Raw genomic sequence first — 26,947 nt, 5'->3', positions numbered from 1 at the left:
AGGGACAAATGGGTTCCAATTCCTGTTTTATTACTATGCAAAATATGCTACTTCAGTAAATCAGAAATTTTTTCCTTTGAGTCAAAAACAAAAATATGTATCCCTAAGATATGGGTAGTTTGTAAAGCGATTAGAATTTTAAAAATCCTTGAAAGCTATAGCAGTATTCAATTTCAAGTTGCTGGTGTTGTCGTTTTATAAGTATGAATAACTGGTTTTCTAAAAAAGCCACATTTAATCACGCCTAAAGCCCATACATATTTGAAAAAAGGCAGGTTTTCTTGTAAATCTGGAAGAGTTTTATTGTCCTTGTCTATTAAGATATATGAATTTATCACATGAATTCATCACACAAAATAGTTATTTTTAGGTTTCTTTATTAATGGGCCACATCAGAGAGAACAACTGGTATGTCCTATAAGTCTAAGGTTTTTAGTGTTTTCTGTAAGTCTTACATGTTTTTCTTAAAATCTCTGGCCTAATTATTAGTAAAAGATTACTAAGGGACATATGAAAGTAAAGACTATGCTTCCTTTCCTACCTTGACTTTGCACTGATAGATGTATATGGATCCCCCAAATCTAATAAGTATTTATTTTTTCTGTCTGTCTTCTGTCCAGGTTAGGGAAGGTTACTCCTGAAGATGTGGAATATTTCAACTGCCAACAAGAGCTGGCCTCAGAGCTGAACAAACAGTATCAGATAGTAGAAAGAGTAATAGGTAAGTACATGGAAACTCATTTAAGCGGTGTTTGAGCTCCAGGAATAATAGAACTTTTTCTTTTGGGAGTAATGTATATATATTTAAAAAATGCGGGACTTCGCTGGTGGCACAGCGGTTAAGACTCTGCGCTCCCAATGCAGGGGGCCCGGGTTCGTTCCCTGATCAGGGAACTAGATTCCACATGCATGCCACAACTAAGGAGGCTGCCTGCCGCAACTAAGATCCAGTGCAACCAAATAAATAAATATTTTTAAAAAATGCATTTTTGTAGGTATACTTTTGGAGAATAGACAGATGCCTAGATTTATTTTGAAGGAAAGGCAAACAAGCTTTGCCGGTAGATTTGGAGATGGGGGAAAAGAGGCGGCAAGGATGGTGCCAAGATTCTTGACCTGAGCAAATAGGAGACTAGAGGTACCATTTACTGAAATAGAAAGATTAAGGGAAGAGCTGCTTTTTGGAACGGAAATCAAGAGCTTATTTTGATATTTGTCAGTTTGATATACTTCTCAGTCATCTAAGTGGATAGTATTGTGAAGGCTGTAGCATATGTGAGTCTGGAGTTTAGAACTCAGTCTGGGCTGGAGATTTAAATCTGAGACTATAATCCGTATGTAGATAGTATTTAAAGCCTAAGGTTTAATGAGATCATCAAGAATGTGTACGTGGTGAGAGTAGAAGTCTGAGGGCATTCTAGCTTTTGGAAGTCAGGAAGAAACCAGCAGAGGAGAGTGAGAAAGGACAGCCAGTGAGATAGGGGGAGAGCCAGGAGAGGGAGGTGTGCTGGGAGCCAGATGAGTCACACGGCTCGGGCAGGAGGAGGCGCTGCCAGTCACAGAGGACTGGGACTTGATCCTTCAGCTTTGCAGCAGGCCTGGCCCTGGGGAGATGGACCCATGAGGTGGTGGGGCTACAGGCCTGATGGGGTGGCTTCAGGAGAGAGTGAGGGGACAGTATGAAGGAAGCTCCCCAGGGGAGCCTTGTTGTAAAGGGGGAACAGAGAGATGGGGTAAGTGCTAGATAGGCTGCTCTTTCTTTTCTTTTTTTAAGACGTGAGATAGTAGAGTATATTTGTACTCTTATTCATAGGACCTAACATGTCACCGTTTTCTTGGTTATGGTGATAACTTACCCAGCTTTCCATTTATTTAGCTGTGAAGACGAGCAAATCTACGCTGGGTCAAACAGATTTTCCAGGTAAGCAAGACATCTTGTTTATAAATACTGTTTAGCATTTAAGAGCAGTTCATGTTTTGCAGAATATTTACAGCTTTGCCACATGGTGTTTCCTTGGTTATACATAAAACAGAATGTCACTCCTCTCCTTTAATTGACAGTTGCTGATCTGTAAATTTTTATATGTGAAATAGCTCACAGTCGGAAGCCGGCACCTTCCAACGAACCTGAATATCTATGCAAATGGATGGGACTGCCCTATTCAGAGTGCAGCTGGGAAGATGAAGCCTTGATTGGAAAGAAATTCCAGAGCTGCATCGACAGCTTCCATAGTCGGAACAACTCAAAAACCATCCCAACAAGAGAATGCAAGGTGTGGTGACTGCTGACTTTTGAGTTTTCAGGGGAAAGGTGTATTGCTACAGAGGGTTGGCCACATAGGTAGATGTTGGGAAGAGAAAATACTACAAAAGTAAGTGATAATTCCTGTTTTGAAGTGAAAGAAAATGACTTAACCTTGACATCAAAGGAAAATAATTAAAACAAAAGGAGAGGATGAGTTGTATAATGGCTTTGCTGACTTCTTTAATCTTATTTACACAATTAGATATATCTAATTTGGAGATATTGTGGAGAATACTGGAAAGAATTAAAGCACTTTAAAGAGAAGTGACGGGAAAGGGGAGTGTCTGAATTCTAGGTTATAAACTAAATATATAGGCTCTTTTATTTGCTAGATTGGTTGTACAGTTCCTTTTCTTCCGTTGGAATTCATTCCCTGTGTAAATTGGTACGCTTGGGTCCTCAGTAATAAAAGTTTATGTAAGACATGGCCTCTTTCTCCAAGAGGTTGACATTCAAATTCATGGCACCAAACCTCTATCTGTGAAAAGCAGTGTGTAACTGAAGGTCAATGAGTGTGATAAAGACTATTCCAGAAGTAGGAGTCACTGAGCCACAGGGATCATTGAAGGGGTTTTAAAACGAGGAAATTGTGGTGCTTGAAGTGCCCTGTCCTTGAAGAATTGATTGGAGCTGGTTAGACAGACAGAAGGGGGCCCAGGTTATTGGCCTCCCGTGAAAGATATTAAGAGAAAGATGTTCTTATAGTCAGTAGGAGGACCACCGGACCTCAGGGTAGGGTAGGAGGAGAGGGAGGTGATGTTGGCGGGTCAAAGTGTGTACGTCTTGAATGCCTTGGAGGGTATTTGGATTTTATTCTGTGGGTATTCTTAAGCCTACCCTCCTGAGCAGAGCAGCAGGCAGGAAACAGTATTTCGTTTAGAAAGTTTCATCTAACGGCCATTTGTTGGAGACCAGAGTAAGCAGTTGTTAAAGCCAGAAGGTCCCACCAGGAAGGTGTCGTGGAAGCCCATGGAGGGAGAATTAGTGTGAGGACGAGGGAAGTGGCAGCAGCTAGGGGGGTCGGATGGGAGAAGCACTGTGGGGCAGACGTGGCAGAAGTGGGCAGCCAGAGGCGTCTGATTCCATTTACTGCCAGCTGCTCACAAAGGAGGGCTGCAACTAACAATAATTACCTTATCAAATATGTTATTAGGACGACACTTCTCATGATGGGGCACTATTCCAGAGAGTGCTAATCTTCAGAGAAATGCTCCCTGAAAAAAACACTATTGTGGCCAAATAACTTTGGGAAGCATTCCTGAATGAGTTTCTCCTGTAAGTTCACAGCATACACAAGAATGTTAGGCTTTGAAAAGTCATGAGCCATGAAATTTATATAACTTTTTAATCCATTGTTTCCCAAACTGATTTGGCCACAGAGTCCACATTTTGTGCACACCATAGAGACATGGCTTTACTAGACTGCCAATTCTTCACACCTCTGGAGGTGAGAGCAGCAGCCTTTCCTTCAGAAAACCAAACTCACACAGTTGGGGGTTCAAGGTAGGTGGGCTGCAATTCAGAATTTACAAATGCTGTTATGGTAAAAGTTCCGCTGCATTTAGCATATACAGACTTTCCCAGAGGCATTGTTTAGAGTAAGCTAATGCCAAGATGAAAATAGGAGACTCACTGTATTGTACTGTAAAGATGATGTAAAGTAAGTGCTATTTAATGATGTTCGCAAACTTACTTCAGGAAAGGAGCTATAACTAAAAAATATTTCGGGATGCAATCTGGCTTTGGGAACGCAGACCACGATGCAAGAGCTCGTGGTGGGTTGGGTGTGGTTGGTGATTCAGATGTGAAATGTAAATTCTTATGCTTTGGTGTAGAGCACAGAAATCATGGCTAGCATGTTAACATAGGAACAGGAAGAAGGTTTTTTTCAAACCTGGGCTTTGTTAAATTTTGCATTTCAGGCCCTGAAGCAGAGACCACGATTTGTGGCTTTAAAGAAACAGCCGGCATATTTAGGAGGAGAGAACCTGGAGCTCCGAGATTATCAGCTAGAAGGTCTCAACTGGCTTGCTCATTCTTGGTGCAAGTAGGTAGAAAAATATGTTTGATGTTTTCTCCACTGTTTCTGGCTTTTAAAAACTGTTAGGTGTAAAGAATTACTTCCTTTTCTTGTACATTATAGAAATAAAAAAATTATGTGATTGAGAGGAGCCACTTCTGGGAGTTTTTATGTATGTATAATTACCAGTTTAGTCTGAAGTAAAAAGTACTTTGTTATTTAGTTATTTGGGGGTTAATTTCTCATAGCCAGAGACCTATGTCTTACTATGTTATTTATGAGTATAAATAGCAAGGTAATTTGCCCAGATCTTTAGTGGTGAAGGAGTTATTCTCAGAAGAAAGAAGAAAATGTCTTTTTTCCATTCAGTTGTCTTTCTGAGCCAGGGAAACCTTTAATTTTACATAGTGGTGCTGAAGAGTAATGTGACCCCCCCCCAACACCCCCGATTGCTGTGCAGGCCATCCCTTGTAGAGAAAGTTCTCTGACGGTTGGACTTGTGAAATTATCCTTTACCTTTTTGTAACAAGATCACCATAGTCTTGGAAAAAAAAGAAGAAAGAGAGATAAGACAACGAGGTTTTAAAGGTACTTTGAGGCTGTACTCATAAATTTCATTCACCAAATTCAATTGCAAATTCAAGTAGTCCCTAATTACTATGTATTAGGGACTTAGGTAGTCCTGGAGAATTTTTTTTTAAAGATTTTATTTATTATTTATTTATTTTTGGCTGCGTTGGGGCTTAGTTGCGGCACGTGGGATCTCTGTTGAGGCATGTGGGATCTTGCATTGCGGCGTGCGGGCTCTTCGTTGTGGTGTGCGGGCTTTTCTCTAGTTGTGGCATGCGGGTTTTCCCTTCTCTAGTTGTGGTGCGTGGGCTCTGTGGTTGTGGTGCACGGGTTCCAGACCACGCGGGCTCTATAGTTTGCAGCACGCGGGCTCTAATTGAGGTGCGTGAGCTCAGTAGTTGTGGCGCGCGGGTTGCCCCGAGGCATGTTGGATCTTAGTTCCCTGACCAGGGATCGAACCCCACGTCCCCTGCATTGTAAGGCGGATTCTTTACCACCGGACCACCAGGGAAGTCCCAGGCCTTGAGAATTTAATAGTGAACCAAGACAAGACAGGATTTCCCTGTCTTCATGGAACATACAGTGTGAGAAGTACCTTTAATGTCTGTCTCCAAATTCCTTCCCCCACATGTAAACTCTTAATTTCTTCAGTGTTTTATGGCAAAGCAAGAATTCTTATTTCAGAATTAGACTACAGCCTGAAAACAAAAGCATGCCAGCTTCTTTTCTCAATGCCGAAAAGATGGTTTTTAAGTTACAGAGGTGCATTTACAACGACTTTCCCAATTGAACCATGTACTTCTCATTGTCTTGTAAAAATTTATGTAATATTTAACATTCAATATGAGAATCAGAGATCTTGAGGAGATTCAATTTCTGTGACTGAGAATGGAGGTCTGATGTTCGTAATTCCTTGAAAATTATTTTTGTTTCGGAGAATAGTGAGACCTGATCTTCCTAAAGGACGGTTATAAGCTAGGTGCCGCCTTAAGGAGTTGTGTGACTAACCCTTTTGTTTTATAGTTGAGGGCTCTTAGGAGCCCTTGTCCAAAGTCACACCATGTAGAGTCCTGAGCCAGCATTTTCTACTTTAAACTGGCTAATTCAGAATCAGCTGAAAAGGGCCCAGGCAGCTACTAGGCCCTGGTCATGGGAACCTTGCGTTAAGTAACATGCTGTTTTGGTCTAGTGCCAGAAAAGCAGGCAAATCAATCCGAACTTCCTTTCATGTGTATAAATGGAAAGTGGCAGTTTGCTAGGGAGAGGAAATGTTGGAGAAAATTAACCCTGTTTCCTCCCCAGTGGTGTGACAAGGTGAGAGAAATATGAGGAAAATTACTCAAAGGAATCTCTTCTTAGTGAATTAAATGTCTTGTTTTTCCAATAGATTAAGTTGTCTTTAACTTGAATATTGGTTTTAGTTCTCTCCGGTCCACTGATTAAGCAGGTATTATATATGTGTAAACCTCCCATGGCCTGATTTTCCAGAACCTTTTAATATTTTCAAACTTATGGCATACACGCAGTCCTGGTTTCCTGCCAAATGGGCTCTTTTCTATTTCTGGAACATACTTTCCTAACTCTGGCTGTTTCTTTCAGTTTAAATTAACTTAATTTACTTAAAGGTTTTTTTTTAATATCTTTACAATCCTTTTCTATTAGCATCCTGTTGAAATCCTGCCTCCTGCCTGTCTCCTAGAGCCTTGTTTCTCAAAGTGTGGTCCAAGCCATACACCCATAGCACAATATCCAGAAGTACTTGTTAAGCAGTACAGATTCTTGAGCCCTTCCGCAGATACTCTGATTCAGTAGGTCTGGGGTGGGATTCAGAGATCTGATCTGCAGCCTGCCCCTGCTGTAGAGTAGTGTATTTAAAACAAGCTCTGTGTACCTGCAGCATGTAGGTCTAGGGAGTAGTGTATGTAGCATTAAACAACCCAGTGGCCTGCAGTGGAATGGGTGGGCACTTTGAACAAAGGCACGTGACTGTCAGCCTGTAGGGTTCATCAGCAGTGGGGATAGCCCATCTGCCCTTGCTTTCTGTACTGATGGAACCCAAGGTCATGTGCTTGCATACACCAATATAACAAAACCTGCCTTCTCTGTTACAGGGGATAGATGTAAAAGACCAAAATGCAAGATAAAGAACATATAGTCTCAATAGGCTCTTGTAGTAATCCAAACCTTGATTATACTTAGATTACTTGTTACTCTACTGTCTTAATGTAGGAGAGTTAATTGCAGAGGAGAGGAAAGACATTAGAGGCTCACAACCCATGTCCTGCTTGGTGACATTGTGAGGCATTGATGCCTTTGCTGTTTGTGCACATACTGTTTTTTTGTGAACTAACGATCTTTTTGTTTTTATCTTTTTCTTTCTGCAGAAGTAACAGTGTAATCCTTGCTGATGAAATGGGCCTAGGAAAGACCATCCAGACCATATCATTCCTCTCCTACCTGTTCCACCAACACCAGCTGTATGGCCCCTTTCTTATAGTCGTCCCTTTATCCACCCTCACCTCATGGCAGAGGGAGTTTGAAATCTGGGCACCAGAGATTAACGTAGTGGTTTACATAGGTGACCTGATGAGCAGAAATACGGTGTGTAAACAAAAAGAATTGGGATAGAATCTGTGTTATAAATGTATTTTTGGAAATTGACCTAAAGCCATTATAGTCTTTAGTAAAATTGTGATTCTGACACGGTGCTATGCCCCTGATATTGGGAGACTGATGTATCACAAAAATACAATTCAGATAGTCTTAAAAACATATGCTTACTTTGTGAAGAACAGCAACAGCAGTACTTGAATGGGAATCTCTCTTAGTTGGATTGCAGTATTTCTTCTTTCTTTCCCCTGTGCTTTCAAGACCACTTTATTTATAAAGGATTATAAGATAGAGTTAATGCCTTGTGGAATGTTAATATTATTTTTGCTATTTGAGCAGAGAGATATTACTGAAAATAATTGAGTTCTTAGAGTTTGTTTCCTAACCTTTTAAAATAGTGAGGTGGCATAACTTACAAGAAAGGAATAAAAGGACAGTGAGCCATTTCAGAGCTGCAGAAATGAGAATTATCTGTCTGATATCAAAGTTAACTTGAGCATCAGGAACTTAGAACACATGGGCTTAAGTTTGTCTTTGTTTGGCAAATCTTTTCTTGATAACAACTTTTTTTAAGGTACTTACTATGTGCTAGGCCCTGTGCTGGGTGCTTTATGCATATTACCTATAATCCTTATGATAGTCTTCAAAGTAGATGATATTCTTTCCAATCTTCTGTTGAAGAAATTGACTCAGAGAGTTTCATACTTGTCCCCAGGCCAGCTGGAATGTGGCAGAGCTGGGATTGGGACAAAGACATGTCTGGTCCCAGACCTTTGCTTTTTCACCACTGTTTGTATGTTGGAATAAACTGTTTCTAGGGGATTGCTTATATATAATAAGAGCAAGCCATCAGGAATCCTCAACCTTTGAGAGACATGTTACAACCATATATTACCATGCTAATGCAAATTCATTTTTATTAAATATTTTCATTAAAATTTTCTAACCTAAACTCTGGCAGACTTCATCGCTCTAATTTTGAGTTTCTAAGTCTGTAGTAGTTCTTAAGTTTGTTAATCCATTCGTTAACCATTAAAAAAGAAAAAGAAGTTCTAGATTCTGCAGAATTGCTTCAAGCACTACTGCATTGAAAGGTGAAGACAGAAAGTGAACCCTAAAAAACTGTGGAATCAGGGACATTTTCTTTTCTTTCCAGTACTCCTTTTCTTTGTTCTTCTTCCCACTTCATGGTGACGCCCTGCAGCTCTCCTTGACTTGTCCTCCGGTTCTTAACTTGACAACCAAACTGTAGGAACTCTGTCATGGACCATTGTGCTTGCTGGGTGTCCAGTTAAATACATTATATTATACTCCAGTACAAATGTGTTAGTTTTTGTTTTCCTTTGCACTGACGTTATTTTCATTCATATTAGATTGTATTTTCATCCTGTAAGCCTCCCTTTCTTTTTTCTTGGGGGCCACATCTTTCTGCTGTATGATTAATGAAATTTCTGACCAAGCCAGAGGTTGGAATTTGTTTTATTTACTAGTAAAAGTATGCCCTACCCAAAGAATGATCAAATTGTATTTCCTTAAGAAAGTTCTCATTCTGGGAGATCCCTAGATAAGTTCAAGTTACCAGGGTTTAATTGCTGATGAAATGCATTTTTGTGGTCAAATATATGGGGAGTGGAGGGGGGCAGAGGGAGATGACAATTTATTTGAATTCTGGCAATAAAGTTTTTGCTGCTCCACGATAGATCTTTTAATTCTAACTCATATTGCTCTGTACTTTGGTTGCTTAGGTCAGTTTAGAATGTATAAGGTATTCATTAAATTCTAATCAGATTTATTTTTTATTTGGTATATTTATTGCATCTGTCATAAGACTTGCTGGTGATATAGAAAGGTAAAGGTAGAAATTGTATCTTAATGATCGTTTTCTCTTACAGATACGAGAATATGAATGGATTCACTGTCAGACCAAAAGGCTGAAGTTCAATGCACTTATAACAACATATGAGATCCTCTTAAAAGATAAGGTGTGTAATTGGTAACCAAAAGGCTAAATTTTGGAGTGTGACTTGTCCAAATGATGGGGTCTTTGCCTCCCCCTTGCCATGTTCCTTTTCTTTTTTTATTTAAAAAAGCAAACAAATGAACAAACAAACAAAAAAATCCATGAAGAATATTAAGGTTATTAAAAAATAAACAGAACCTTACAGTTGAAGGGGACCTTGGGTCACCTAAGCCAATTGAATTAAATAGATGAAAGGGTATTGAGGCCAGTAACTTACTGGAGATTCTAGTCAGTCATTGGAAGCTGGTCTTGAGTGCCCTCTCAGGTTTCCCCATCTTATTGTTAAGCATTTCTCCAGAACAGATGTTGTGTAAGGGTCTCTGTGAGGAGGACAGAAAAATGAAGCTCTTTAAATTATCTCCTTCCCACAGTTACTAAGAAATGTATGTGCCAGGTGATCCCACTGGTGATAATAAGCATAAACAAGTTCAATTTGGTGGCTCTTGGTGTTTCTGTGCTTCAGGGTTGGGGTGGAGAATAGGCAGAGAAGAATCTTGATTAAGGAGAGACTGCAAAATCATGTATTTTTTGTTTTTGTGTTGTTTTTGCCCAGCATACCAGTTTTTGTGTTTTCACTTTGAGGCATGCAGCAAAACCTGGCCTAAAGGACCCCCCTATAGCTTTTAGAGGATGACTTGCTCTTTTGAGTAGACACCAATCTGTCAAGTAACAGAATAAACAGAAGAGTCCTGATATACTTTTCAGTCAGTGAAGAATAAATGTTTCTATGTATACCTTTGTGATGGTATTTGTACAGAGATAATTAACACTTGAAAGTACTTTTGGGTTCCCTTCTGACCTGGTGGCTCGTTCTGTTTTGTTTTTACTTTAGACTGTGCTGGGCAGTATTAACTGGGCCTTTCTGGGAGTGGACGAAGCCCATCGGTTGAAGAATGATGACTCTTTATTGTATAAAACTCTGATTGATTTCAAGTCCAACCATAGGCTCCTGATTACGGGGACCCCTCTTCAGAATTCCCTCAAAGAGCTCTGGTCCTTGCTGCACTTTATTATGCCGGAGAAGTAAGCTCCTTCCTATGTGTTTCAAAAGATGCTAGAATGTCTGAAATGCCAATGCTCTTTAACTTTTTTAGTAAACCTTAGGGAAAACAGGTGGCATGGTTTGGGGAAAGCAAAGCATTGAAGCAGCAACAAAAGTAGTAAGATGTTTCATAACAAATGATAGAAAGCTCAGAAGTCAGTCTGTTAAGAAAGAAAGCATATTGTCTACCAAATATTTGAATCATTTAATGCTTTGGGGGAAATAATTGATAAATAGGAAACATCAGACCTTCTCCCTGTTGTTATAAGGTGACCAATATAATTGGAAAAAAGTATACAAGGTACACAATCTGACAAGTATTAAAAAATATCTTAAATCTAAACTTCTGATAACAGTAGCACTGGATTTAGGTCTTATTAAAATCTAACTTAGTAAAGAATTGCGGAATGTCTTTACTGAAAAGATTTTTGTGGGAAAGATGGTATGCACATTTCATAAAACTTAAAATTATCCATTGGTGTTCGATGATACTTAAAATGAAATCTAAATTCTTTACCCTGATTTGGAATACCCTACTTAGTCTGACCCATCTCATACCACTTTCTCCATTACTAATTGTGCTCCAGCCATTCTGGCCATCTTTCTGTTCCTTTAACATGCCAAGCATTGCTATTCTTTTTGTCTGGAATGTTTTTTCTCCTCCCTGTCTTCCTATGGCCAGTCACTTATTAACATCTTTGCGTCAGCTTATATGACCGCCTCCTTTTAGATGTCTCCTCAGACCACTGAACCTCAAGTTCCTTATCAGACAAGCTTATCATCCATACCCCGTTTTATTTTCTATATGGCACCTCTCTCTTTTTCATTTATTTCCTCATTCATACCATGTCATTAAATTATGCATTCATAAGTAGCAGAGATCTTATTTACTTTATTAATCCATGGTCCACATTGCCTAGAATGGTACCTGGCATGCAGTAAACAGTTAAATTGAGAGTTGTCAAATTGACAGGTAAATGCTCCACAGTTTTGTTTTTTTTTTTTAATTTAGAAAAGACTTGAGTGCCTACTGTATGCCATAAACTGAACAAGGCATTTTGGATGGCCTAAGGAACAAAAGAGAAATGGTCCCTTTCCCCATGTGTTACCCTTTTTTTTAAACAGCCTATTGGGATATAATTTACATACCATAAAATGTACCACTGTAAATATACAAATTAATATTTTTTTAGTAAATTTATAGAATTGTGCAACCATCACCATTATCTACTTTTAGAATATTTTCCTCACTGAAAAAAGTTCCCTCTCGTCTGTCTGTAGTTAATCTCTGCCTCAACTTCTAGCCATAGGTAATCACTAATCAGCTTTCATCTCTAGAGATTTACCTTTTCTAGAAATTTCATCTAAATTGAATCCTAATAGGTAGTCTTTTGTCTTTGGCTGCTTTTATTTAGCATAATAATTTTGAGATTCGCCCATGTTATTGAGTTTATTAGGAGTTATTCTCTTATTATGGAGTGATATTCCACTGTATGCACATCCAGTCACCAGTTGATGGATGTTCGGATTGCTCCAGTTTTGGGTTATTTTGTCTTTGTGTGGACGTATGACTAGATCTATAGGAGTGAAATTGCCAGGTTGTTCAGAAAGTGTATATTTAACTTAAACTACCGGCTACTGTTTTCCAAAGAGACTGTACCATTTTATATTCTCAGCAGAAATGTTTGAATTTTCTAGTTTCTCTGTATCATCACCAATACTTGGTGTATTGTCAATCTTTTGGATTCTAGCTCCTCTGGTGGGTGTGTAGTGGTATCTCATTGTGTTCTGACTTGCATTTGTATAATGACTAATAACGTTGCACATCTTTTCCTGTGTTCATTAGCCATTTGTATATCTTTGGTGAAATACCTGTTCAAATCTTCTACCCATTTTTCAATTGGATTGTTTGCCTTATGAGTTGAAGAGGTTTTTAATTTTTTTTTTTAAGTAGTCTGTATTAAAGTGCTTTATATTAGACTCAGATCTTCTCTAAGTAAAGGCTGTAATACTTCATTTCTCCAATGCAACTGGATGCCTTTTATCTTTTGCCTTATTGTACTGGCTAGAACCTCCACGTTGAGTAGAATTGGTGGGAGTAGGGTGTTACAGAATTTTTGTTAGGTACACTTTATAAGGTTGAGGAAGTTTTCTTGTAATTCCTGGTGAGTGATGGATTGAGTGTTGGATTTTGTCATGTGCTGTTCTTCTTTACCCGTTGAGGTGACCATGTGGTTTTTGTTCTTTATTCTACCAATATGGTATATAACATTAGTTCCTTTTTAGATTAAGCCAACCTTTTATTCCTGGGATAAATCAGAGTTGGTCAGAATGTTTAAGATTTATTATGTTACTTCTTTTTAAAATATTTGATAGGATTCACCAGTGTTGCCTTGTGAGCTTTAACTTCTGTTTGTGGGAAAATTTTTAATGACTATTTCTGTTTCTAGTTATAGGTCTATTCAAGTTTTCTATTGCATCTTGACTTAGTTTTGTTAATTTGTGTCTTTCTGACAATTTGTTTATTTCATATAAGTTGTCTAATTTGTTGGCATAAAGCTGTAGTATTTCCTCATAATCCTTTTAATTTTTGAAGGATCAATACTGATCTAAATAATTTTTTGATTATGGCAATTTTGTGTCTCGTCTCTTGGTCTTTTTAGGTAAAGCTTTTAACAATCTTGGGGATGTTTTCAAAGACACCAGCTTTGGATGTTATTTTGTTTTTTTTCTCTATTTTAGAATTTCATTTATTTCTACTCTCATTTTTATTATTGCCTTCCTTAGTTTTTCATTTAATTTTCTTGTTTTCTGTTTTCTTAAGATGGAAGCTTAGATTATTGATTTAAGTCTCTTTCTTCCTTTTCGCAATATAGGTACTTAAAGGTATAGGTTCCCCCCTATGTCCTGCTTTAGCTGCATCCCATAAATGTTGATATCTTGTGTTTTTGTTTTCATTCAGTTTCACCTATTTTTGACTATCTCTTTTGATTTTTTCTTTCATGCATGGCGGTTTTTTTTTTTGAGAAGTGTTATTTAATTTCCAAATATTTAATTATTTCCCAAATGATTTGTAGTTTACTTTTATCGTAGAGAACATGCTTTAAATGAATTGTTACTTGTTATATGGTCTAGTATATTTTCTGTCTTGGAGAATATATTCCCTGTGTACTTGAAAAGAATAACGTTTATTCTGCTTTTGTTGGGTAGAATTCTGTAAGTGTCCATTAAGTCAACTTGGTTAATAGTCTTCCTTCTGTATCTTTGCTGACTTCATGTCTAGTTGTTCTATCAGTAATTGAGAGTGAAGTATTTTAATATTTAACTACAGTTGTCGAACGACCTACTTCTTTCAGTTCTGTCAGTTTGGGGGTTCTGTTGTTAGGTATGTGCACATTTGTATTTGTTACATATTCCTGATTTATTGACTTTTTTATCATTATAAAATGTCCCTCTTTATCTTTAGTAATATTTCTTGTTCCTTAGGTCTATTTTGATTTTCTTATAGCTCCTCAGCTCTCTTCTGGTATCTGTTTGCATGGAATACTATTTTCCATTGTTTTACTTTGAACCTGTTTATTTGGGTCTAAAATGTGTCTCGTAGATAGCATACAGTTGGATCTTCCTTTTTTCTCTAGTTAGACAATCTCTGCCTTTTGGTTGGAGTATTTAGTTCATTCACATTGAATGTAATTATTGATATGGTTGGATTTATGTCTGCTATTTTGCTTTTTCCCTCTGTATGTCATATTTCTTTTTTGTTTGTTTCTTTTTTACCACCTTCTTTTGTTTCAACAAGTAGTTTTTAGTTTGCCATTTAGATTCTTCTGTTAATTGATTTTTTTAAGTTTTATTTTGTAGTGGTTGCTCTAAGGTTTTTAGTATATACATCTTATCACAATCTTCTTAAAATTAATACTGATTTAATTTTGGTAAAATATAGCAACTTTTCTGCATCATAGTTCCATCTTCACCTCCTTCCTTGTGTTGTAAACCTAAGAATACAGTGATATAATTATTGCTTTATTCAGGCTTGTGTTTTAAGGAAGTTAAGAAAAGGGAAAAGTATATTTATACAATCGTTTATATTTACCCATTTTATGTTATCATTTCCAGTGATCTTCATTTCTTTCTGTGGATTCAAGTTGCCATCTGGTGTCACTTACTTTTAGCCTTAAGGGCTCCCTTTAGTATTTCTTGTAAGGCAGGCCTACTGACCACAAATTCTGTCTTCATTTGTCTATGGCTGTTCTTTTTTCACCTTTTTTTTTTTTTTTTTTTTTGGCTGCGTTGGGTCTTCGTTGCTGCACGCAGGCTTTCTCTAGTTGGGGCGAGTGGGGGCTACTCTTTGTTGTGGTGCGTGGGATTCTCATTGTAGTGGCTTCTCTTGTTGCGGAGCATGGGCTCTAGGGCGTCCGGGCTTCAGTAGTTGTGGCTTGAAGGCTCAGTAGTTGTGGCGCATGGGCTTAGTTGCTCTGAGGCACGTGGGATCTTCTGGACCGGGGATCGAACCCATGTCCCCTGCCTTGGAAGGCGGATTCTTAACCACTGTACCACTAGAGAAGTCCCTTCACCTTTATTTTTGAAGAATAGTTTAAGACTCTTCAGAAGATGGATAAAGAAACTTGACCACTCTGATTATACATACGCTCACTATAGCTGTTAGTAGAACAGGCCTAGACTGTTTCGTTTTTTGCAGGTATCCTCACTATAGTATGCTTCTGAGAGAGGAGGCCCCTCTGCACCCCTCCTTCCTATGCCTTCTCTTAGAACAGGGTTTCTCAACCTTAGCACTATTGACATTTTGGGCTGGATACTTCTTTTTTACAGTGGGCGCTCTCCTTTGCGTTATATGATGTTTAACAGCATCCTTGTCCACTACCCACTACATGCCAGGAATGACTCAGTTGTGACAACCAAAAATGTCTCCCAGCATTGCCAAGTGTGCCCCAGAGGGGCAAAATTACCACCAGTTGAGAAGCACTACGTGAGTGGGTTCCTCAGGTCTCCCCACATTGCTCATTTTGTCATCCTCCACCCTCCCCACCCCGTCTCAGTGCTAATCTTTTGCCTGTCCTATTTGCTGCTCACCTGGATCCTCTGTTCCTTCCATACAGCTCTGTAAGTCAATAGTAGTCACCTTTCTGAGGAGGGAGGCAGTTGCCCCCTTCTCTTTTTAAACATTCTGTCCATTCTGTAATGAATACCCTGTCCATCATGTATTAGCAGAAGCCCATGTTTTTATAAAGTGTGCTTTTCAAAGGTTGTATGTGCTGTAAAACAGAAAATGTATAAAAGTTTAGAGACAGTGGGGGTATCAATTATTAGTTATTAATCTTTGTTTTCTGAAATGGATAAGAGAATTTTCATGTATATTACTTTATAGTTTTTATATTGTTTTCTTATATCTAATTTTTGATACACTATATATGTTTAGCCTCAGATTGTAATAAGAATATGCTGTCTTCGAGAGTTGATGAAAATGTGTCTCATATCACATGGTTAATAAGTGGGTGGACTGAGTTCAGTTTCTGGTCTTCTGTGACCGAGGCCAATGTCCTTTAAACTTCAAATTCTAAGAGAAATAGTACATCCTTCATAGCACCATTGAGATGAAGTAAAAGCATTCTACATAGTAGGAATCTTGAGGCACTGTGGGAACATATGTGCTTGATATTTAGAAAAAGAAATGTGATGCCTAGTTTCCTCCAGTGAATGATTAGCTAAGATTTGCCCTTCTGTACTTGGCTACTGAAGTGGATGGTAGGGATTTTGGCTCCTAAATGGCCATAATTCATTTTTTGTTGCTGTTAAGCACCTGTGGCATTCCACCCAGCATGGGCTACGTTTTGGAAAGAGAGGAACTTTGAATTACTTTTTCCATTAGAGATGATTATTCAGATAGTGTCTGCCAAAGTTTTCCATATGGCCAGTTGGATTACTTATTGAAGAATGGATTGGAGTTAAGAGATGCACTGTGTGTGTGTGTAAGAGAGCCTTTTCTCTTTGCAAACTTTTGTTTTTAAAACATTACTATTTTCAAGCATTTTTAAAAAAACATTATTTTTCACAAAGATGCGTGTATAAGAAGGAAACCCATTAGTTAAGGAGTGGAGATTTTCCTTTATTTCTGCCTGAGCTTACTGTGTGGATGACAAATCCTGTGAAGTATTTTCCCCACCCTTAGCGGTAGTTCCTGAGGTTCATTATGGCTCTATACAACCATTTGTTCTTTTTAAGGAAATGATCCACTGAAGAATTGTTATTGTACAGAAGAGAATTAGGTTTGCTCAGGTAACTTCTGGACTCTCCCCTATTCAACTGTGATAGGCCATTGTTCTCAACATCCAAAAGTTAGTCATCTTTTTAACCAACTAAAATGCTGTTTCCTTTGTGCAGAGTCAGTCCGAGCACCTTTCCTGCATGGCGGCTCTGGCCAGGAGCCTACCCTTACTGTATGTTATTACTACCCTTATTATAGGTATATATCAGTGAGCCACTTTGTTTTGTATGTAGTATTTTGCAAAGCATCGAGCTTGGTATTAAAGATAGAGCTATGACTACATCAAAGAGTTCAGCTTATAAAGATAATCATGTGCAAACATGTACTTCATGCCCACCCTACAAAATAACTCAGTTTGATAGAGTATTTTCAGAGATCTTACCTCTTAGTGTTGAAATCTTTTTTTACTTTTGCTTCTGCTGTCTAGGCCAGTCTGTGAATTTTTTTGCACTTTTCCTTTCACCTGTTTATCTCATGACTTCTAGTGTACCATTCTCACTGCTTTGATTTAATTTTCTTCTTTGTTATTCCTCAGTAGAGTGAGCTTCTGTTTTTTTAAAATCCCAAGGTCTGGAAAATTTAAATAATCAAAATTGTTTCTACTTTGGTGAGAGACATGTTAAATACAGAAGTTGATTAACAGGGAAATAACTAAAATAATGACTCTCTAGGCTGTGGTGTGATATCATTATATCATTGTAAGTTCACCACGATGACCATATACCTTTTATATATGTCGTGTTATAAATTGATGGTTGTCTATTGCAGGGAACAACAAACTTTTTCTTAAAGGACCTGGTAGTAAACATTTTCAACTTGTAGGCATTATGGTCTCTGTCACAGCTACTCATCTGCTGTATAGACAGAAAGCAGCCACAGGTAGTTCATAAACAATTCAATGTGTATATAAAGAAATAGTATCTCATATTAACTCCTTTAACGTAGTAAGAGTACACACTAGGTGGGTGAAAATATTTGTTCCCTAAAACGTAGGGGAAGTAAGTCTTGTAAAAAAAAGTTTATTATTTAAGTTTTTAGACTAGTAAAGTTTTAATTAATTATAATATGTGTTACATAAATTAAAACATTCTCTTGAATCTCCCAGTTCTTCAGAAAATGGCCTGATATATAGTGATGGTCCCTCATTTCCAGTTGCCTCATACATTTTGTGTGTGAGATGGTATTGAGATAGCTTAGTTTACATTGTTCCTTTTAATCCTCTTATCAGTTTTAACTCCTCATTTTATTTTATGTTCTTAGAGTATCTTCATAGCAGTGTGGCAAAATACAGTTTACTCTAGTTTTGTTGAGCTAGAAGCATTAATTATGTTTTTAGATCTCTGCCCCGAAAGATCGTTTTGTCTGCTTCTCCGAACACGGTTGTTTCAGGCATTACCAGCTGTCACTAGGGCTGATACTGATGCTCCTAGTGCCTGATGAAATGTTTGGCCGTTCATGAGTTCAGAAATGACAATGGCAGCAGACTCTGTTGACATCCTTGTGCCCGGTGACAGTGCTGGCATTTGCTGTCTTTGACTTTCTATCTTATCAGAGAGCGTATTACATAGCTCTTGGTCATGTCGAGTCACTGAGTTTATTATTCTGGGACTTCACTGGCCTCAGCAGAGCTGGACCTCCTGGTGTCAGAAAGCAGACCATGGGGCAGCGCCTCACCCACTGAGCTTCAGTCTGCACACAAAACCAAGCAACTTCTTCCAAGTGCTTTGTTGGCTTTCTAGTAGCAAGTTAGAGCATATTTTCCTAAGCCTCATGAAATAAATTTCTTTCAGTTTTTATTTTTGAAAGAAATTTGATCATAATGTCCCATACTGGATTTCTGCCACAAATCCCTTAGTGAACCAAAGATGGTTAAGACTTAAACAGGAGAAACTTTTATCTGTAGAGTTCAGGCAAAATTATTACGGGTGATAACATTTTAAAATTCATTAATAAATTTTGTGTCCTCAAGTTCTATTAGCATTAAGTTTGTATCACGTATATTGCTCTTCTTGTCTGGAGGCTGTCACTTGTTTACTGTCATTATAATCCATTAACTTTTTAATCTATGAGCAGTGAAGATTACTGATGGAAACTGTATAACTTTTACCTCTGACTAGTGATAGCTGTAATATCACCACTAATTATTCTTTGACCTCTGAATTTTGTTTTCCCAGTAAATTGCAGCTTATTAAAAGACACCTTATGATTAATTTTTCTGCCTAACATTTTATCACAGTAACTTATTATGTTACTTACATACTAATTGCATGATATACTGAAATATTTTGTGAACTCTAGATCCAGTCTCAGAATTGGAAACCTGCTGTTACCCAGTGTAGACTGATGGAATTGATTCAGTTGGTTTTCCCTTGCCTTTTTGTTTTCCCCTCTCTTGTATTCAAGAGCTAGTGACTGATAAAATTTATTTTTCGTTATAGGGAAGACTCATTTTTTTTTTTAACAGATTTTTTTTTCCTATTTGGTTCCTTAAAAAAGAAATTTTAGTTGGAAAAATGCTTTTTTCCTTCTTTGTAATTAAGTAACACTATACTGTGTCATCTCTAGATTTGAGTTCTGGGAAGATTTTGAGGAAGACCATGGGAAAGGGAGAGAGAATGGCTATCAGAGTCTTCATAAGGTGCTAGAGCCTTTCCTTCTCCGGAGAGTGAAAAAAGATGTGGAGAAATCCCTTCCTGCCAAAGTGGAACAGATTCTCAGGGTGGAGATGTCAGCCCTTCAGAAACAGTATTACAAGTAAGTTATTGGCTGGGTTAAGCCTGAATGGGATTAAGATCAGTACCGGGGGCTTCCCTGGTGGCGCAGTGGTTAAAAATCTGCCTGCCAATGCAGGGGACCATGGGTTCAAGCCCTGGTCTGGGAAGATGGCACATGCCACGGAGCAGCTAAGCCCGTGCGCCACAACTACTGAGCCTGTGCTCTAGAGCCCGCGTGCCACAACTACTGAAGCCCGCACGCCTAGAGCCTGTGCTCCGCAGCAAGAGAAGCCACCGCAACGAGAAGCCCGCGCACTGCAACGATGAGTAGCCCCCGCTCGCCGCAACTAGAGAAAGCCTGCGCACAGCAACAAAGACCCAGTGCAGCCAAAAATAAATAATAATAAATTAATTAATTAATTAAAAAAAAAAAGATCAGTACCAGGAAGCCATGAGATATATAACTGACAAATAAACTGCCTTTTCCAGTGAAGCCTCAAGACAGATTTAAGTAGCAATTTATTTATGGTCAGAAAGAGGAAGATTTACTGTTCTTTCTTTTTTAGGTGAGAATTTGCACAGTACTTTTCATTATCTAAGTGGTCTGAAATATATGTTCTTAGTGCTTATCCCCCTACTAATAAACAGGCATGTTTTATTCATTCATATATTTCTTCTCTGCCATTCATTCAGTCATTTGCTTCAAGTTCTGCAACATGCCAGGCATTCTGCTAGATACTGGAAATATGAAGGTGAATGGAATGCATTCCTGCCAGAAGCCTCTTGTTTAGTAGAGAAGACAGACTAGAGACAAATAATACAAAGTGTTGTTTATAACTGAGGCATATGCAGGGGAGTGTGGAAGTTCAGAAGGAAAAGCACTCACCTCCGTACCAACGGTGAAGACTCTTTTCTTCTAGCACTCCAGGTGGCATGGGCAGGTTATGGACTTGGTCTAGGTTATAATATGTTAAAGGTAAAATGGTGGGTTTGGGACAGAGGGTGGTATATAAGGTACTTGTCATGGGCTTTCAGTTTTGGTGATTTAAAGTTGGATCTGGAATGACTGGAAATAATTGTATTGCCATGAAAATTACAGTCTTTTAAAGTTAGAGGTCTGGTAATCTTTCTAATGATATTCCTTGCTTGTTTTTTTTTTTTTAACATCATTACTGGAGTATAATTGCTTTACAATGTTGTGTTAGTTGCTGCTGTATAACAAAGTGAGTCAGCTGTATGTATACATATATCCCCATATCCCCTCCCTCTTGTGTCTGCTTTCCACCCTCCCTATCCCAGCCCTCTAGGTGGACACAAAGCACTGAGCTGATCTCCCTGTGTTATGCGGCTGCTTCCCACTAGCTATCTGTTTTACATTTGGTAGTGTATATATGTCCATGCCACTCTCTCACTTCGTCCCAACTTACCCTTTCCCCTTCCCGTGTCGTCAAGTCCATTCTCTATGTCTGCGTCTTTAGTCCTGTCCTGCCCCTAGGTTCTTCAGAATCACCCCCGCCCCCTTTCTTTTTAGATTCCATATATATGTGTTAGCATACGATATTTGTTTTTCTCTTTCTGACTTAACTTCACTTTGTATGACAGTCTCTAGGTCCATCCACCTCGCTACAAATAACTCAATTTCGTTTCTTCTTATGGCTGAGTAATATTCGATTGTGTATATGTGCCACATCTTCTTTATCCATTCCTCTGTCGATGGGCACTTAGGTTGCTTCCATGTCCTGGCTATTGTAAGTAGAGCTGCAATGAACATTGTGGTACATGACTCTTTTTGAATTATGGTTTTCTCAGGGTATATGCCCAGTAGTGGGATTGCTGGGTCGTATGGTAGTTCTATTTTTAGTTTTTTAAGGAAGCTCCATACTGTTCTCCGTAGTGGCTGTATCAATTTACTCCCTGCTTGTTCTTAATTAATACAACCGAATAAAAACAAGAATTTTATTTTCAGAAATTACTATCTGACTTTTTTGCCTAACACTGCCTTGATTTTTAAAAATCTTTTTATTATGGGAAATCTCAAATACATACAAAAATAGAATGGTGTGTACCCATAATCCAGCTTTTATATTTCCTGACTCCTGGCCAGTCTTAGTTCATCTGTATCTTCTTTTGCATCCCCATTTCCACCCCCAGGTCATACGAAACATATTCCAGGTCCAAATCATAAGTGTTTCTATATATCTCTAAAAGATAAAGACTCTTAAGAGTTAAGCCAAAAACCCCCAAAACCCCCCAAGCTCATGGAACAGATTGGTGGTTGCCAGAGGCAGGGGTTGAGGATGGTGAGAGAAATGGGTGAAGGGAGTCAAAAGGCTACAGACTTAAGCTATGAAATATATGTCACGGGGATGAAATGCGCAGCATGGTGACAATAATTAATAACTTCTGAATTGCATTTTGAAATTTGCAAGAGAGTAGATCATAAAATTCCTGATCACAAGGGAAAAAAACTTGTAGTTATTTATGGTGATGGATGGTAACTAGACATTGCGGTGATCATTCTGCATTGTATACAAATATCTCATTATCATGTTTTATGCATCTGAAACGAATATGATGTTATATGTCTATACCTCAATTAAAAAAAAGTTAAGCATAATTTCAATACTATTTTTATTATGCCTAAAAAAAACCCCCAGTAATTCCTAACTATTTTTATAATATACAGTGAGTGTTTACATTTTCCTGGTTGTCCTAGAGACACACACACACACACACACACACATTTTGCTTGTTTGCATTGGATCTAAGTAAGCTCCATACATTATGATTGGTTGACATATCTCTTAAGTTTATTTTAAGTCATTTTCCCCTCCGTCCTTGTAAATTTTTGAGTGAAGAAACTGAGTCTGTGTTCCATAGATTTTTTTCACAGCCTGGATTTTGCTGATTCCAGCTCCATGGCATCATTTAATATTTTCCTGAGAACACATTGTTTCCTTTACATTCACAGATAGGTGTAGAAGGTTGGTTAGACCCAGATTCAGTATGAATATTTCACAGAATGCAATCTATCAGAGGAGGTTGTCTTTTTGTGATATTAGCAAATGTTGATGAGCATTGCCTAGATCATTAATTCATTAGGGATTACAAAGTGGTAATATTCAACTTTTGTTACTCCTTTGTTTATTAGCGGGAATACTTCTGTAAAAAGAAACTTCCCCACATCAATGAGGAACAGTTCATATAGGAAAGACAGAATAAATGCATGGTTCTTTCTGATTTTCGAATTTAAAATTTTTTATTTATTTACTGTTTTTTAAAATTGAAATACAGTTGTCCCTTGGTAACTACAGGGGTTTGGTTCCAGGGATCCCCCCCGCCCCCCGCTCGGATACCAAAATCTATGGATCCTTAAGTTCCTTACATAAAATGGCAAAGTATAGTTGGCTCTCCGTATTTGCAGATGTGGAACCTGTGGATGCGGATGGCTGACTGTACATTTGACATATAATGTTGTACAGTTTAAGGTGTGTAGCATGTTAATCTAATGCATTTATATATTGTAATCTGATGGCCATTGTAGTGATAATTAGCACCTCTATCACATTACATGATGATCCTTTCTTTTTAGTGGTTAGGATTGTTAAATCTAGTCTCTTAGCAAGGATGATAATTATAATACATTGTTGTTGTCTATATTTACTACACTGTGCATTAGATCTCTAGGGATTATTTACTACCCATTCCAGGTTTGTACCCTTAAACAACATCTGTCCTATCCCCCACTCCCCTCCCCCTGGTAACCACTATTTTACTTTCTGTTGTTACAAGTTTGGCTTTTTTAGATTCCACATATACATGATATCATACGTTACTTGTCTCTCTCTGTCTGACTTATCTCACTCAACATGATGTGTTCAAGGTTCATCCATGTTGAATTTTTGACGTTTTCAAAAGAAAAAATGGATTATCTATCTTCCTTCAAAGATTTGACCAATGAGACTTATTGGTATGATTATGAATATTTTTGTATGATTATTGATTCATCAATAAACATATTTGTGTTTTATTCTATTGCAGTTATTATCTATACTCATGGTCTAATTGTCCCAGTTTTAGCCAGTGGGAGCTTGTTCAAGTTCTTTTGACAAAATCCAAGTTGTAGTTGATAACTTCTTTGCTTTCTGGAATGATAAAATGCTCAGATTCGTCTCGTTCATTTCCTGCCCCAGAACTAGAGTCAGCCAAAAAGCTTCACGTACTGTTTCATTGGAAAATGGTATTTGGAGGTCATAAACGGCACTGGGGGTGCTCTTTGCAACTGCAGTGGACCTTATTCACTGGTCTTTAAAGTGGACAGATTTAGGAAATTTGTTTGTTTTTAAAGATAAAAATACATCATGAGTTTTGTCCAGTTAAATAGTACGACAGAAATTTTATTTGACCTTAATGAACTTATACCCATACCAAAAATTCGACTTCTCAAGTGCACCAGCCTAATTCACACTATGCACACAGTCTTAAAATAATGGTGCCAGGATTACCACTAGCAAGATGAAGAACAAAAACAGGTTAAGGTTTTTTAAAATAGTATTTTTGTGTGTGTTTTTAAAGGTATATCCCACTAGAAATGGGTAAGAGGCTTAAAGCACTTGAGATAGTTTTCCTTCTCTTTGGTTAGGTACTGACTGGATACAATAGTTTATTTACTTCATTTTAGTGTGTTTTTTTTTTTTTTTTTTTTAGGGATTGCTTTGTTTAATTTTGTTCATGATTATTTATAATATTTATAGAGTTCCGAAGGCAAAGCTGCCATGCCTGGCATGTTCAGAGATATCTGGCTTCTATCCTTGTCTCCTCCATTCTAGTCCCTCTTTTCCTTAGGTAATAATTACTTTTATATTTAAAAATCTTAATGTTTATCTTTCCTTTATTTTTTAATTTTTAAAATATAAGCAGATACATGTTAACTTTTTTATTGCCTCCTTCTTATGCAAGTGGTAGCATACTGTATGCATTTTTCTGTACCTTACTTTTTTCACTTAGTGATGGGAGTCGGCTGTGCTGGAAGGCACGCCATAGTAGTTTATAGAGACAGTCCTTTCTTTTTACAACTGCATAGTGGATCTGTAGCATAGTTTATTCAACTAGTCTCCTAGTGATGGACATTTGGATAGTTTCAAATGCTTTCCTTTTATAAATAGTGCTACAGTGAGAATCCTTGAGAATTCCTCTTTGAGATGGATTCCTAAAAGTGTGATTGCTAAAAGCGTAAAGAAATTTCACTACTCAGAAAAAAAGCAGTTCTAATATTTTCAAACTGGGATATAAAACATACTCGTTATGAACACTGTATTATGTAAAATACCCTTTTACAACAGTTTAAATGGGTATGTAGGTTCTATCTTTTTTTTTTTTTAAACATTTATTTATGTATTTATTTGGCTTAGTTGCAGCATGAGGGATCTTTTAGTTGCGGCATGTGGGATCTTTTAGATGTGGCACACAGGCTCTTAGTTGAGGCATGGAAGATCTAGTTCCCTCACCAGGGATGGAACCCAGCCCGCCTACATTGGGAGCGTGGAGTCTTAACCACTGGACCACCAGGGAAGTCCCTGTAGCTTCTATCTTTGGTATATCTCATTTATTTAACTGATTTTCTAATTTGAGCCAGCTTAACTTCCACATTTATACTACAATAAAGACTGCTTTCAGTGACAGTCACTGTTTATATAAAATACATATATGTAATATATGTTCTATGAATATATATATTTTGTTGCTGTTATTTTCTTTTAATATTCCTGTGTTCAGCCAGGTTGAAATAGCCAATAGAATGATTAATGGTCTGAATCTGACTGGAGATGTGTGAGGGTGCCTGGTTAGGTGGCAGGAGATATAAAATAAAGCATCCCTCCCTGCCTTTTTAACTCCCCCCGCCGCCTCCCACCGTGCCTCAGTAACACTATTTCCTTTTATAATCTGCTGGTATCCCCAACTCTCTCTTTCTTTGAATCTAATAATATCATTATTATCTTAATTTGCAGATGGATTCTGACTAGGAATTACAAGGCTCTTGCCAAAGGAACAAGAGGCAGCACATCTGGTTTCCTTAATATTGTGATGGAACTGAAAAAGTGCTGCAACCACTGTTATCTCATTAAACCTCCCGAAGAAAATGAAAGGGAAAATGGACAGGAGATTCTTCTGGTGTGTGCTTACCTTGTTTGTAATTACTTTCTTAAAGGCACTTTAGTTTCTATAGATGCTTTTTATCAAAACACTCCTTTTCCTCCTTGATAACTTCAAGGAGCATCAAAAGAAGCTTTAAAAACAGGTGAGAGAAGTCAAATAGCTAGGAAAAATCTGGAAAGTATATTGTCACAGATACTAGGTAAAGAGCATTTTAGGAATTGCTTGTCAGCTAGATTGCAGAAAGCTTCCAAAAGCTTAAGGATGATTTTAAAAATACCAACTCTTACTAGAGAGGAAGGGCAGATTGAAGTATGCTTTTGAACATGATGATTAGAATGTCTTTTTAATCTTCAGTCCTTGATCAGGAGCAGTGGGAAGCTGATTCTGTTAGATAAACTGTTGACAAGACTTCGAGAAAGAGGGAACAGAGTCCTTATCTTCTCTCAGATGGTGAGAATGTTGGATATCCTGGCTGAGTACCTGACTATTAAGCACTATCCTTTCCAGGTGAGGATGCTTGGTGCTTGGGGTCTCTCCCTTCCTCCTTTCCTCCCTCCCTCCCTCGAGGTTGTATGCTTTGCTTGCTAAATTATCCTAAAGGAGAAAACAAGAGTTTTCTTGTTTGAAACAAATTGAGATTAAGGTTCCAGGCGGGTCTTAATTTTTACTTCCATGCCTTTAGGCTACCCGGTAATGAACAAGATCCGTGGGAAGATTATTCTTTTTTGGTGGGTGAGGGATGGGGATTAGAGAAAGGAAAATTGGGCAAGAGAAGTGTTGTTAGATGGTATCTTACATCTCTAAGCCTGTGGTAAAAGTAGCGAGGAAGGAAGTGTGAACCTGATGACAGAAGCCCAAATCCTAAGAAAGAAAGAAAAAGAGAAGTGACAGTGTTTTATATTTCACCCCAAAGGAAGTTGACCCTGGCTGTGAGGCTGGGCAACTCAGGAGAACAGTATACTTGAAACCTTGCTCGTCCCTGAATATACTTTGCAGAATTATAATTTTGGGTTTTTGTCTTCATTCATTAATCTCTTGTAAGATGAGGAGAAAAATAAGGGGGAAAAAGAGTTTCTTCAGCATAATAATATTTTTCTATGTGTTAGACAATGGGAAACTTATCTCTGATTTATTTATAGACGTGTGCAATTTACCTTGACTTTTGGCCTAATATTTTTATAATGCCTTGATTTTTTTTTAAATTAATTAATTTTATTTTTGTCTGTG

At 37.9% G+C, this 26,947-nt stretch overlaps 1 protein-coding gene across 21 annotated transcripts in view; it reads left to right on the top strand.

Annotated features, from left to right (window-relative positions):
• CHD2 (chromodomain helicase DNA binding protein 2) overlaps window positions 1–26,947 on the top strand; it is a 135,568-nt gene that overhangs the window by 52,359 nt on the left and 56,262 nt on the right. For all 21 annotated transcript variants that reach the window (XM_082387827.1, XM_082387829.1, XM_082387828.1 and 18 more), the window contains 10 exons: window positions 621–721; window positions 1,877–1,921; window positions 2,095–2,273; window positions 4,228–4,352; window positions 7,280–7,496; window positions 9,398–9,487; window positions 10,358–10,548; window positions 19,416–19,604; window positions 25,573–25,735; window positions 26,075–26,227. In XM_082387827.1, the coding sequence (XP_082243953.1) occupies window positions 621–721; window positions 1,877–1,921; window positions 2,095–2,273; window positions 4,228–4,352; window positions 7,280–7,496; window positions 9,398–9,487; window positions 10,358–10,548; window positions 19,416–19,604; window positions 25,573–25,735; window positions 26,075–26,227 (1,453 nt within the window). The remainder of the gene's footprint in view (window positions 1–620; window positions 722–1,876; window positions 1,922–2,094; window positions 2,274–4,227; window positions 4,353–7,279; window positions 7,497–9,397; window positions 9,488–10,357; window positions 10,549–19,415; window positions 19,605–25,572; window positions 25,736–26,074; window positions 26,228–26,947) is intronic.

The sequence above is a fragment of the Balaenoptera borealis genome (assembly GCF_965194805.1).
Source record: "Balaenoptera borealis genome assembly, chromosome: 3".
NCBI lineage: Eukaryota > Metazoa > Chordata > Mammalia > Artiodactyla > Balaenopteridae > Balaenoptera > Balaenoptera borealis.
This window is presented reverse-complemented; position numbering and strand designations above follow the sequence as displayed.